This window comes from Falco biarmicus, chromosome 9 (assembly GCF_023638135.1).
Source record: "Falco biarmicus isolate bFalBia1 chromosome 9, bFalBia1.pri, whole genome shotgun sequence".
NCBI classification, from domain to species: domain Eukaryota; kingdom Metazoa; phylum Chordata; class Aves; order Falconiformes; family Falconidae; genus Falco; species Falco biarmicus.
Window position 1 is genome coordinate 35,975,325 of NC_079296.1, and position 14,929 is coordinate 35,990,253.

The 14,929-nt window shown below is 39.7% G+C and overlaps 1 protein-coding gene across 1 annotated transcript in view; it reads right to left on the reverse strand.

Moving 5' to 3' along the window:
* Positions 1 to 842: 842 nt before the first annotated feature.
* The window catches only part of IPMK (inositol polyphosphate multikinase), a 44,430-nt gene continuing 30,343 nt past the window's right edge, over positions 843 to 14,929 (reverse strand). The window contains exons 5-6 of the mRNA XM_056352937.1: positions 7,585 to 7,666; positions 843 to 6,570 (exon numbers count right to left, since the gene is read on the reverse strand). Coding sequence (XP_056208912.1) covers positions 5,936 to 6,570; positions 7,585 to 7,666 — 717 coding nt within the window. The 3' untranslated portion in view covers positions 843 to 5,935. The remainder of the gene's footprint in view (positions 6,571 to 7,584; positions 7,667 to 14,929) is intronic.

Consider the following 14,929-nt stretch of genomic DNA (forward strand, 5'->3'; position numbering starts at 1 on the left):
AATTTTAGTTTTCGCATCTGCAAAGCAATAACTCCGTTGCCTGCCTTAACATAGGCAGTAAATTCTTTCATACACAGCTCAGATTACGTCCTGTTTGAAGACAACACAGATTCCTGCTTTACAACCCTGAGCACAACGGAGAAACTTTTGCACTTTGTCATCTCTGCCTTCCTTTTACTGCCCAACTACTCACCCTCTTCTGAAAGGACAAGGGGAAAAAAAAAAAAAAAAAGTCAGCTGTAACACCCTCAACCTGTGATTTTCACAGCTTTCAAGCAAATACTAAAGGTAACCTTAAGGTTCCATTCTGCTGGAGTAAAACAGCCATTTCCTAGCTGCTCACCAAGGCCTGTCCCATATTTACGAAAAATCCACAACCCCCACACCCACACCCACTGAGGATGGCTTTGTCCTTTCCAATCCTCTTTCCATTCAGAGAAGCACTTCCTAGCAAGTAAGAAGGTTTTAGGAAAAACTCTGGTGGACTGCTATGGAAACCAAATACAACACAAACCAACAGCAAATCATGGACTGTTGTGTTTTTGGGGTTTGTTTTTTTTTTTATGTTTTGGTGGGGTTTTTGTGTGTGGATTTGGATTTTTTTTTTCCTTTTAATTTTATAGAGGTGTCTCTTGTATGCCAAGGCAGGTATGCCTAACAATGGTAACGCATGGCATGACAAAAATACAGTGGTAAAGCAAAGCTGGTACATCCAAGGTAAATATCCATTATAAAGTGCACAGAAAAGAGGAGAAAAAGAGGGATTAATCAGTGCAGGTATAGTCAAGAAAATTTTCTCAACAATCTTCCTGTATGAAAAAGAAACCAATTATACTTGCAAGTCACTTGCAGAAAGTTTTAATAATTTGCCAAATATACAGCTATTAGAATTATCCTAAATATCACTTATAATTAAGTTACAAAAGTTGGTAGATAGCACATAGTACAATATTCTATAAAATAAACACATTTATTAACAATACCCCCTGCAGTCCAATAATGGAAAAAAATAGCAAATGAAATTACAAAGACATACAAATTAGAGGAGATTGAGTGACGGCTTTAGACACTTGAATCAAAGAAACTGAGACTAGATACATTCATCCATCAAGCATAATTAATGTAGACTTTTAGATTCTGAAAACAATTAACACAACATCAGGTGCAATTTCACATGCTTTCATTTACCTTCCAGTACAGTTCCCAGAGTATTAAAGTGCCTTTGTGCACCCTAGTTTCATTTATGGTCAGGTGCAACACACATCATATTTGGAAATTACTTCATAGGTCACTTATTTTAAAAAAATAACTATTTGAACCAATGTACACAATTCAAACTAAGGTGGTTTTACAGTACTTCTATTTGCTGTTGGATGTCATATAACGAATTAAACTCCAAATACATGGGGCCCATCTCCACTAAGCAAGACTACACTGAAAGATGTTTCTTGAAGTGCTTTCTGCTGTACAATCCTTAGCTTTTCTCATTTTTTCCCCTTTCAAACACCACTCCATTACATTTTTCCTTTTGATGACAACCCTTTCTGCAGCTTTCATACACAGATGGCTGTGAACATGGCAAAGGGGCAGCATTCGGCCTGTGGCTCTGGGATGGAAGGTACTTCCCATGTAACATCCTGCAAGGCTCTGCTGTAAGTTGATGCGTATGCATGGTATATTAGCCCTGCGAGAGAACTGAAGACACGCAGCATTTGGATCTTATCCATAGCGGTGACCTGCACTGCAGACCTGACCAGATGTCCTACTCAGGGCTCCTTACGAAAAGCTTCCGTCACTTCCCGCTACGCTACCTTCTTAACCCCAAACCTCCATATTAATTGCAGTACAAAAAGGAAAACTTCATGCAGTTTTGCCATCTCTCACCTTGCCCCCAAGATGTCCCTTTCAGAACACAGGTAATTTTTACACAACCTCCCATCCAGTCTCACCACTAACATTCTACTACTCCTCTTTCATGGGAAAGGGTGCAAAAGGGAAACTGCATTTCCCACAGTATTTGAGGGATTTTCATGATGTTTTTCAATACCTGCACTTTAAGAGCAGTTATCGGGCACAAGTTTTCCAGGAAATTACAATTTCACTTTTAATTTTTCACAACGATGCTACAGAAGGTTATTGGTGGCAAGAGCTAAAGAAGGCACTCAGGAGGAAAGCTTACTTGGAGAAAAAAAAGCAGCCACAAAAAATTAGGAGAGAGGATGAACAACTAATCATAACTGTAAACAGCAGATGTGGGTGCAAGTCTCTATCCTTCCACTATCTTCCTATACTTGATAGTACTTCGCACCAGCAAATAAGAGAAGTTACGATATTAAGTTCAGGCTGTAAGCACCCCGCCTGCCACGAGCGTCACAGGTGGTGCCTTCCCTTCCCCACCACTGCTCCCTGTGAGAAGGCCCGCTTTAAACACTGTGTAGTCCAGACCCAGATCAGCAGGAGCTCTCTGCAGGTGAGGAAGTTTTACTGGGGCTCTAGGTGCGTAATACACTAACAGTACTTAAAATAAGTGCACTGAACTATTTCAAGAACATACGCACTCTGTTAAATCAAACTAAGGGGAATTAGTGATCTCCTAATCTACTGAGTACTTCAGAAGTTCTCCATGGAACTATAGGGTTATGGAAGAGAATGGTCTGACTATGCATTACAGCAGGAAAAAAAACAGTACAAGTTTCATGTGAATCACAACAAAAAGTCTCCACTTTAGTTCCTAAAATTATCCGATTACAGTGTTTTAAAATTTCATAATGGTATCGTAATTTCCAATGTAATTTATGCAACAAATTCCATCCATATCCAAAAATAATCATGTATGTAAAGGTTTTTTTTATAAAACTCCATACAATTCAAGCTCTCATTAGGTAAGCCTATACACAATTCTCACAATAACCAAAGTAGAAAGTCTTCAGAAAAGCATATTCTGAGAAAGTACACAAATGACAATGCTTCCCTGAATCTTTCCTTTTGACAATCAGCTCTGCTAAATCAAACTCTTATTGCTTAAAATCAAAACAGATGGGTTTCATCAACGGCAAGAGCACTCAGATACACCACACCAGTCTGGGGAAGTGACCTGCTCTCAGTTTTATGAGACAGAAATACCTATATGCCTGGTTACCATTTCCATAAATATTTCCACGTACCTGTCGCCTGTCCTGTACACTTCATACAGACAACAAAAGAAGCATCACTGAGAGGGAGGGAGATCAATGGCAATGCACACATTTATTGGCCAGTACCTCCCTCATCATTTTCCAACTAATTCTGTAATCTGTTTAATGATTTCTGTGAATACATCTCCAACTGTAACTGAAACGAATCCGATCAGATAGAAATGCCTGATCTAAAATGTGCAAGAACAATGTGAATAACACCTTTGCAGGCTCAGATTCACAGTTGGTACTATGCCAGAGCATCCCTACAGCAAGCTTTATTTACACAACTCCCAATTAAAAATACTGTTATCGCTCAAGCTACATTTTAAAGTAACAGAAATATATCCATAGTAACTACTGGTAAAAAAACATGATAAAATTATTTATTTTTTTTTAATTCAAAATATTCTGACAGTTTAACAATATTCCAGGTGCATTACAAACACTGCCATAATCAACACAACAATCAATACCTAAAGAGCATTCAAACACTGAAGACTTGTATCTTAAAGCAGAGACAGGAGAAGGTGCATACTAAAAGCATACAGATAATTTCCCAATAACTGACTTCGAGGCAGATGCCTGATTTTTCCAGCACAAAATGGAGTAAAATCCAGAAGACAAAAGACAGAATGAATTATAGAAGAAAAAAATTCAGATTTAGAAGTGTTTTCCCCCATATTTTCTACAATACATTGTGAATTTATCACACAAGGCCACTGCCAGCCTCGACTACTCTAGTGTTCACTATTTACGGGATAGAACTACAAAATCTTAACAGAGAAACCAGCGCTGAAGCAAACAAAACCACAAACTCTTTCCAGAATATGGCTTAAATTAGTTCACAGAGAGTGGGGAATACAGTAACTATATGGTGCAGTGGAAATACCAGGTAGGAAAAAAAAAATATTTCTCATCCTGATATTTTTGCCTCAGTATTCACCACAATTTGCATAATTTTCTTAACCAAAGGTACCACCCTTCCTACAAGCATCATTTCCCATGCTTCAAAAACATCATGTTACCAACAGATGGGTTTCCTTCTTGAATGTATTGGCCAATATTAGCTCTAAAGTTTAACCAATATAGTTTTATACGTAATACCCTGTTTCTTCCAACTAACCCAGGCTCTCAAAGAGCTAAACCTTCAGCTTTATTTAAAACAGCGTATTTGCTTGAAGAAGTATTTCTTTCCAATATAGAAAACAGATGTCAAATCAAGAACTTGCAGACATGTACACAAATGAGTGCATAGTGCAGAACACCACACAGAGAGAGCAGCAAGGCCACAGTGTCACATTAAGTCCACACGTACAAGATGTATGTTTCCAATAACCAAATCCATTCTAAAAAGTTTTATTTTTCTGGGGCTTGCTTAAAGCCTTAGAATCTTGCTCTATGGATGGCAAAACTCCTCCATCCCAACTTTCCATATAGCTGACTATATACGTACGGTACAACAGCCATGTACACAGCATACAGAAGACACGCACCAAAAATACTTTGGATACATCATCCTGATCTCAAATACTCCATATGAAAATGTGGAATTTTCCTGTGAAAAAGAATGAAGTGGGACAACTTTCAAATTATGCAGCTTGCCTGTGTATCACTAAGGAAAGAGCTGGCTTTAGCCGAGGGTAAGAGTGTCACAACTCCACTGCAACAAACAGAGGTACATCTGGTTGCTCCAGGGCTGAACTCTTATCTTCGCAGTGAAGGGTCCTTCACCTGTACTGGTCATCGTTTCCAGTTGGTGCTCCCCAGCAGTGGAAACGTGAAACGCTTGCTGCAAAACTACAAGTGGCAAACAGCTAGAGGAAATCTCTGTATGCTTACTCAAAATGCTTTCTTTCCCCATTCAATTAGTTTGCTTTTAAAAGCAGTGTTTTTGGAGAAGGGCCATCAGAACAAAGGAGTGAAGCATTTCCCTTAGTCACAACATCAGACACTCCATTAACATACTGACTTAATCTCCTAAACTGAATTAGTTCCTGGAACATCTCACATTTGCATGTTTTTACTCTTTCTTAGGAACAAACAGTTTCTCTAGCAGTTGTGCAGTTTAAGCCTGTGAAAAGTATTTTACTCCAGCATTTTCTTAGCACCTCAACACAAACCACATTGTAGCTTGTCTATGGTGAGCATTGGCTACCGACAACCACCCAGAGTGCCCACACCAGGGCTGAAACAACAGTAACATTGTCCCGTGACACTGAAAAGCACTTTTTGATACACCGGCTTCCAGGTCAGACTGCTGACTCAGAACAGGATTTCACTCAAAGTAGGTTAACTCCAGTTATCCAAATACAGTAAACACAAGAGGGCAGTGCTGCGGACATCAATCCTGCACACTAGTTTTCAGTCCGTTTTCTAAAAACCTGTTAATGGAGATATGGCTCAGTGTCAAGGCTAAGTGGGCAAATGTTATCTACGCTAAAGTCGTTAGGGGAACTAGCATAATCCTTCCTTACTGTACAACTGTACTCCTTGGATTTAAGCCAACCACGTATGTTTCATTCTACTAATTTACCTATCCTGCTTCATCTCAAATATTCTCATCCTTTCACACTTGCTAATTAACGATCAATTATTTTCCTGAGTGAGATTATAAAAAGTTAAACCCTTCTACCAAAAGTACAAAGACAAATAAAATATAGAACAATACAAACCCAGTTATACAGCATTACAAGTGCAGAAATTCTTCGTGTTGTTGCTCTTATTTATCATTGGCCCCAGTAAAAAACATAGCAAAGAATTTAGTTATCCAAAATATTTTGAAGTACTGTGATTAGATTCTTCAGACCATAAATGTAGCCCTCATCCTTTGTGTTGCTAGGGAACACATGAGCAAAATCTATCATTCGGACTTCTACGTTTGCACTTTCCTTGGTCTCTGCTGGCATGTGACAGAAAACTTTTTCCAGTTGGGGTATAACATTTCCGTTCAGATGCTCTTGCGTAATGCATGTGCTGCTTTTCCACACATTGCCTTGCTCCAAGTTTTCAACTTTTAGTGAGAGTTGACTGTGGTGCCTCTTTGAGTATGCCTTTTTGTGAAGTGCATAAAATTTGGACAAGCCTTTACTTACAGAGGCCTCAATTTTTCCATTCTCTGTAGAATTTATTACATGGATATTATTATTATACTCCAGTATGTCTCCACCTGATAACAGTCCTTTGGGCACTCCTCTCTTTTCTGCCAAGGTGACATCACTCAATCGCATGGTCGTTGCCTGACACAAACCTTCATAAACAAACAGTAATGAGCTTGCATAAAAGTTGAGTTGCTTCTGGCCCTCAAACCACTCCAGAATTTTTTCAATCTTCTGAATGCTGGCAGCTATCACATCTTTTCTCAAGCAGTACCCACTGTGGAAAAACTTTGAGATGCCTGCAAGAAATAGACACATTGCAGGATTATTTTCACCTCTGAGAAGAAAATGGGTTTCTTTTCTTTTGGGATTAGAATAGTTCTCTATTTAAAGAAACAGACACCATTCACATAGTTCCCTTTCAGGCAATTATTAACTAAAATAGAAGCACACCATGAACCTCTTGATACCTTCAGTCACCTCAGCTGCATAAGGCCAGCTGTATAGTAATACCACAGATACGGCTTGGATTGCAAGTACAACTAACTAATCAATTTATCAATCAAAGAGTAGATTAACATGATTCCTGCTCCTCGGGTGACTCTAGCAAGTATCTGGGCAGTTTTGGGCAAGGACCCTTTAAATTCCCCAGGAACAAACAAGCTCAAGCAGCTCTTTATCATGGGTGACAGAGCTAAGTTAGTACCAGGTCTGGAGAGGGGGATGTTTGGGCGTCTGTACTTCTGTCCCTCCACGAGGAATAGATGTCAACTAATAAGTAGTTTGAAACAGTTATCACCAAACAGCTATATGATGGTAGCTTTTTTATTTATTGTTCATGTAGAGCAACATACAGATTGACTTCAACCAAGAAAGTCCTGTAAATTGACAGATGCAATTATAGCAGCTTGCTACTATAAAAACCTGGACATATTCACAGAAGACAACCAGAAGAAAAAATATGCTTATTATAAAAATATTTATTACTTCTAAAATATTTCTATTTAACTATAGTTTCAAAGCTGCAAAGAAACTGAATTCTACGACTACCACCCCCTTCGTAGTGGTAAAAGACAGGATGAGAAAATTCCTGTAGTTGACACTGCTGTTATATCCAACTGCAAAATTAATTTAGGATCAACAAGCAGTTCCAATGATACAGGAAACAGCTAAAGACCCACCTGGCAAGAGGAGAAAAAAAAGACTTTTAGAAGGGGAACACAAGAGATTACTTTTGCTATACCATTCATTAAGTAAGTAAATAAAGGAAAAACAACCAAGAGCACCAAACCCTGACACACAAACTCCCTTACCATCCTTTACTGTTTCCTTTGTCAAGCTCCTTCCATAGTGCTGGTTTTGCGTCTCATAGCTGTCAGAAGTGACATGGTAAACCTGCAAGAAACAAGGAGATAACTCTGTACTTATTTGAAACAACCAGTATTTCCGCAGATCTAAGAGACACCTTAAGACAGGCTACAAAACCTTTGGTTCCCTGTACCCTCCCGCAGACTGAAGTTGCTTGCAGCGGCCAGCACTGCCCTCTAGTATGCTCATCTGCAAGGGCCTCCCCTTCACATCCTGGGGTCTATGCTGCAGCTTTCCAGCCTTAGAAAGACCATCACCTTGGCAAAAAACAACGTATCCATTAGGGGAAAACACTTTATATAGCACCTCCCTTGAAAATAAACGCCAAGACTTGAAACTGTGGTACTCCTACCCATGCTACTATGACTATCAGTAATATGTAACAAGCTACAAAATTCAATGCAATTATTTCGCATTCTTAAAACTATAAAAATATTTAGCACAACAGCAAAACATATCACATGACCAAGAAGGCCTAGCTCCGTGTGAAACCCACCCGAAACTACAGGTTAATAGTAAATATATATATACATATACACACTAAAATGACCCAGTGAAAGCTCGGTTCCAGCCTGGATAGCAGTACATCACCACTTGCCTGAAAGGGAGGCAACTCGTATGGGTACAGTTTTGTCCATATCAGGAATTGTACAAGCTCAACAACTTAATTCAAAAGTGTTTTACAGAGACACATTTTCTCTCGAACTGAAATAATTTCCATAGTAGTTACGTGCCAGCCAGCCAGGCCCAAGTATAATTTGTTTATGAGAGTGCAGACAATTCTTATTTGCAGAAATAATGGTGTTACCAAGCAGGCAGTTGTCTCTGGCAGAAACTTTGTGCTTGGCATTTGTTCAGACCACCCAACCCTGCGGCACCCATCCTGGCTGCAGTGCTCTGCCCTCCCTTCACCCGCCCTAAAAAGAAAGGATCCCAAGGAAAGCAAGTCGGGGTGCACTGGTGAGGCACCTGTCCCCAGTTCCCTCCTTTGGGGTCTTTTTCTTGCTGTAATCCACAGAGGAAGTCCAGGGCAATGAAACATCAGTGCATAAAAGGAGGTACATGAGCAGTAACAAAAAATAAAAATAAAATAAAAAAAAAAAATCAATTCCTTGTTTTCATGGCAGCCCCCACCCTGCCCAAATCCTCTGCCCCCATCCAAACCACACCAAGCACAGTGTGAAAACATATGTTCATATGTTAACTCCCGCTTCACAAAGTAGCTGGGAAGAAAAGTCTCAAATAGCTCCTGTTTTGACAATAAGACAGAATTAATTCAATTCAGGGTCCCCAAGGAACTTAAATCACAGTGCGTGGAAACTGATTTAAGTCATCAACCCTGAGCAGAAGAGGCAGTAAATAATTCTGTTTATTCTAAAGAAATAACAGTTGTAAGTCTGAATGTTTCAACTTGCTTGGTAGCAAAGACACTTCCCACTGTTATGATTCCTATTTCCACTGTTATGATACATACAGAAACTGAGGCCCTGATGTCTATAAATTGCAGATGAGAATAGCAGAGGTGAGTTATTCTGAAACAGCATCTGAGTAGTGAAATTCCTGGTTTCATGAAAACAATCATTTTTCACACACGCCCCCCCCCCCCCTTTTTTTTTTTCCAAAGCACAGAAGAGATATACAGCATACAACGTCTGAACCAAAAGATTAGTTCCATAAATACCCCAGGTACCAAAGCTACTTTCAAAAACATACCAAAAGTTTCAAAACTCTTTTGAAGAGCATCAAGCCAAAAGTAATTAAATAAAGCAAGAAATAAACTACATCGCTTAGAAAGAGGGTCAAGAGTCTGATGACTACATCTAAGTTTTCACTAGCCACGTCTTCATCTTAATAATATTAAGTGTTCTCTTTTAGTTGGTCTAGGGGCAGCTTCCTCCATACACCAGCACTGCAGCACGCTCCTGAACGAATAACCTTGTTTACAAGAACCTTATCTCTTCCATGAAGGAGCTAACAGTTTTTGCGATGTGGGCACTTGCTCAAAAACGCTGATTAAGATCTGCAAGCTCATTTTGTTTTCCAAAGAAAAGCTGGAGCAGCACATAAGCCCCCTGTGCTTCTGAGCTGGGTTTCCCATGAAGCTACTCTACCTCTTCTCATAATTTGCACAAAACCATTCCCCCCATATGGCTCTCTATATAGTTTAAAAATACCCAGGCAGATGTGCATGTTTTGCATTAACAGTGCATTTTTAACTATACAAAACAGTCGATGACAAACTCGCAGGTCCCGCACACATACCAAACAGTGTAATGTATATATTTAACTATCTTGTTAACAAGCAGACTCAGAAAATCCTCAGTTACCAGCGGGCTTGACTGCAGACAGTAGTATTAAAGGAAAACACATACAGGTAATTGTGTAAGTATTCTCCATGTTAGCCAAAGAGCTGTCTCTCAATACTGCTTCAAGCAGTATTCAACTGCAAGGAGGTGACTATTTGAAACGTTCCTGGAAAACCTCAACCAAATACAAATAAATTAAGTCCCATCCTGATAGCAGAGGAACAGAAACCCAAGCTCATACAGAAATAAACTTTCACCAGTTTTGGCTTCACCCACACCTACCCCTGCAAACACAGCTATGGCCGGTGCTGTAGTAGCAGAAGAATACGATGAACTTCTAAATCTACAGACCCCTTGCTTCACTGTGCTTTTGTTCACTCCATTACCACTGCTAGGCTGCTTCTAACCCTTCCCAAAAGGCTATTTCCCTTTGAACCAACTTGTTGTAGCTGTCTGTACTAGCCCACTTCTGTCAAATGACGACAAGTCAAGTAAGTCAAATCTGTAACCTTAACAGTGGCTGAAAATTTATTAGACAGGAAAATTTAATTTCTTGTCCACCCACCACAGGTTGTTATGTGTTTGCTCTGTATTCACAACGAGTTTCAGTGTATAGTGCATGACAAAGAAAACTTTACATCACCTTCAACAAAGCTCCCACTTGATCAATGATTTTTGTACATTCTTACTACACACCACCAGTGCTGCCTAGGCTGACAATGTGAAGGCTCCTCCTCGTGCCTACAAGCAGCTCCCAGCCAGCGAGGTTTCTGTAGGAACATTAACTGGAATCCAGCATGCCAACGGGTTCAGTGTTTTAACTAGTAGCAGTAGGAACTCTGTGTGGGCAGCACATAAAAAACCCCAGGTGATTAACTGTCACGGGAAATTACCTTTAGACTTTTCTCAACCTGCACTTGGCTTTTATTTCCCCATGAGGTGTTGAGTTATTGCTGTTTGCACATGCACACATATTTTTGTACCCTTTTTTTCAATTATGGTTAGCTCACTTGACATTCTCAAACTGAGGGAAACCTTGAACTACTAAGTTGGTCCAGTGTGGCTTTTATGAAGGCACAACCTTGTAAGATCTCAACAGTTTAGAAACCTTGCAGCTGCGGCTTTAGGAAATAAAGCTGAAGACAGGATTGAGGAAAACAAGTATCAAATGTTATGTCGTGTTGTTTACAGAAATTCAGTACTGACTTCCATGGCAAGGCAGAAAAATACACACTGTTCAAATACTTATCTGTGGCAACTCCCCAACTTCCAGAAACTATGATTTAAATACATATTAATTAAGACTAGCCTGTTTGGTGGAGATACAGCTAGCACAAATAAAAGTATCTATTAAATAACTCACAGAGCTCTTTCAGATCTGCAAAAAATAATAACCAAACCACATCACTGAAACTGGGGGGAAAAAAATCCCTATTCTGAGCAGGCTCATACGGTACTGCAGAGGGGCACCTGCAAAGCACCGGCTAACCCAACTGCACGCACGTGGGGACTCGTGCCACTGATGTCCCTACGCACTAGCTGGTGCCTGGGAAGCTCCTGCGGAGCTCCCGGTGCCCATCCCTGCTTCCCCACACACCCCGCGAGGGCAGCCTGGGCCCTGCTCCTCTAAGCGAGGACACTGAGGTTAGATAGATGCTCTGACGCCGAGACACCCAGATGTCAATGGGCAAAGGGCCGAGATGTCCACCCCCCGTATTTTTTCCATAAACATGCTTAATGGTCACCCCTATTTTACACTCACATAGGTAAGAGTGAGCGAGTGTTTAAATGTTACACAGAGTTTTCTGTTTACAGCAAGGCACCTCTGCCCTCACAACTGGCATCGGAAGGTCAGTGCCCAGCCTGCTGCCAAAACTGGAGCCAAGCTGAAAGTGGGAGTAAGCAGGCAGCACCCCAATGAACGCAAGGGCATCCAACATCAGCATCAGTCCAGCACCTTCGCAGGGACTAACTCCAGCGCCAGGCCGAGACCCACCCCCACAACCTGGCACCTTTTACCTGGACATCATGATTATCCCTAGGTAAATATACAAGTTCCCTTCATGTCTGAAGAACCAAGGTTCCTCTGCAGTCCTGTGATGTCTCAGGGACCGATCCTGCCACAGTGGAAGATTTAAACACTGAGTTTTAACAAGCCTTATCTTTTCTTTTCCAAAATTAAAACAAGAATTTGAAGAAAAGAAATTACAAAAGGATAAATTTAAAAGAATACTTTCTCTTATTTCATAGTACTGCTTTATAGTAATACTACAACACCAGTACTGCTGCTGAGAGCATGCCCATATAGCTAAATCCATTTATCGAAACACACATACACATCTTTTAAAAAACAAAACAAAAAACCCAAACAACCCCCCCCAACATTATGTTGTCATTGCTACACTACAAGTGACAGAAGTACACACATCCCTGCTTGTTGCTGGCTGGAAAATTCAGCCTCGGAAGGATGCATTCCTGCTCCCCCACTTCTAAGGCTGTACTTACATATTATTCTGTCTGCTTTGCTTCTTTGTTCTTCTAATATTTGACAGAGTGCTTTATATGATCAAGTACACCACCAAATGCTTTTACAATCAATATAATGTTTTAGTAAGGTCCTTACATAAGTAAGTTGTAGAATGAAATTATGTTTTGACTAATTGACTGAAAAAAGACTAATAATCTCCTTAATAGAAGAAGTAACAACACTCCAGGTAAATCATGAACCATTTTAAAAATAGCTAAATACATTATTTTGGACTCCCACAACTTCCACAGAGCACCTCAACAGAATGTATTTCTTTTATGCCTCCTTTTTATATAAGGGGGTGAAGGAAGGAGCCATGTCTCGTCTCATCCATGATCAGCTTTTTCCAAACAGAGGAAATCTTATTAGCCATAAGGACACAAGTGGACCAGCTGTCATATACACAACAAGTCCTTCATGTAAGGAAAAACTGCTGGGGGAAAAAAAAAAAAAAAAAAAAGGCAAGCCAGGGTAACCATCTGCTAAAACTTGCCTGAAAGGATGACAGATTAATCTCCTGAACTCTACAAATGAAGTACTGCTGCAAGATACCCTTCAATTCACCAGCAGGTGCCAGACTCCATGGAATTGCCGCATTCAGTTCTGCAGCATGGATTCAGCACCATCAGACTGAGAAACAGATGAGCCAAAGTCAATGGCAAGAACCAGGGAGTGAAAGCAGAAAGGGAGAAAAGCAGAGGAGGCAGAGATACAAAGAGGTAACAAAGCCAGCAGAGAAAAACCAACAAGAGCCTTGAGTTACTGCTCATTTCAACCACTGCAAACATCTATTTCCAGACTTTTGGGTTTGTTTGGTTTTTGTTTTCCCAGGGCTTTTGGTTGGTTCCTTTGGTTTCACTTGTTGGGTGGTTTTGTGTTTTTGTTTTTTTAGTTTCGGGGTGCTCTGTGTTTAGTTTTTGTTTTGTCCACCTGTTTTCTTGAACATCAAAGACTGAATTATACTTATAAACGTAAAAAACAACCAGCTGATTAGTTTTTACTGTCGAAGAATATGAACACTAGATGCAGGATTTAATAGCTTTATTACTCCTCCCTTCCCAAATCTTGTTATTAACACATCAGAGCTTATGAAAATTACGATACTAGAACGGTTTCATAAAGAACTCAGAAAACGGCCTCAGCTACCATCAGTTTTAAAATAGCTTGCAGGAACATGTGCTGCAGATTAGGAAATTCACTTGTAAAAACAGCTTTAATGAGGTATATGCATTACTGCATGCAATAGTTCATAGGCACAAGCAGTAAAAATAGATGATGGATTATACTGGTGAAGTTATATGATCACCAGTTTATGATTTAAAAACTGCTTCAGAAATATTATGGACTACGTGATCTTGCAATCAAGATGTTCTGGAAGAAAAAAACCGAAAACCTGCAGACATCAGGAATTATGGTTTCTGAATGGATTGCAAATCCGAAATGAGATCACAACCCACACATTCTGCTTGTGTTCAGCAGCATACAAAATACTCTATTTTTAATATTGCTTTCACTGCAATGATAATTCTTATATATTTATATTTTACTATTGAAACCATACTGTAAACTTGTATTTTTGCTATTGGAACTGCACCTTAGTTTTCCAACTTCTATTTAAACTCTCACTAATAACAAATCTATGTCCTCTTCTATTAAAGAAACGGTTCCACTAAATATGAAATTGGGTTTCTAACAAAGCCATTGAAATGACTGTTTTCTAAATGCATTTCCATGCACTTATTCTGTCTACTCAGTGCATTAAGATGAATGTAGTTTAGCATATGCCAAATGCCAGAGCCATGTACGTAAATCAAAGCTCTGCCAGATAGGAGACTTGCTTCCTTTAAAGACAAACCATACATATTCTATATATAAATAGATGACTCTTCATTTACCAGTACATCGAAAAAAAAAGGAAAAAGCGCTGTATCAATGTCTTTTGGGGTGAAACCCCACTATAAATAAATTTTTGGGGTAAAAAAACCCACTTGTATCACATTTTTGCTTGTATCTCTTAATGACAGTTTATATGCGTACTTTAAAAAACACAGATAACTACATTTTCTATTTTTCCTGGGCCCCTTTCTTGCTTTTCTAAAATAGAAACTTAATAAACAAGCCCACCTCCGTGTTAAAAACAACACTGAACAGAGAGATTAAAAACAAAATGCTCTGCTTTCTGAATAGTGTTGTACCATGTTTTGTCCAGCAAACACCAGCAACCTTCACCCAGCACGTCAGCCGTTACAGGCAGCAAATGCCCAGCAGAGTGTTTTACATTACGGCCAGAATCTTACAAATATAAAAGCAAGCAGACAGGCAGAGAGCACCCCACAATCAAGAGGCAGCAAGCTGAGCAGAAAAAATGCCTCATGAAATGCGACTTTGCTAAGTGTTGCATGAGTGGAGGTGGAACCTTTTGAATTCTTTTAGGAAAATAATTTCCAACATGCAATT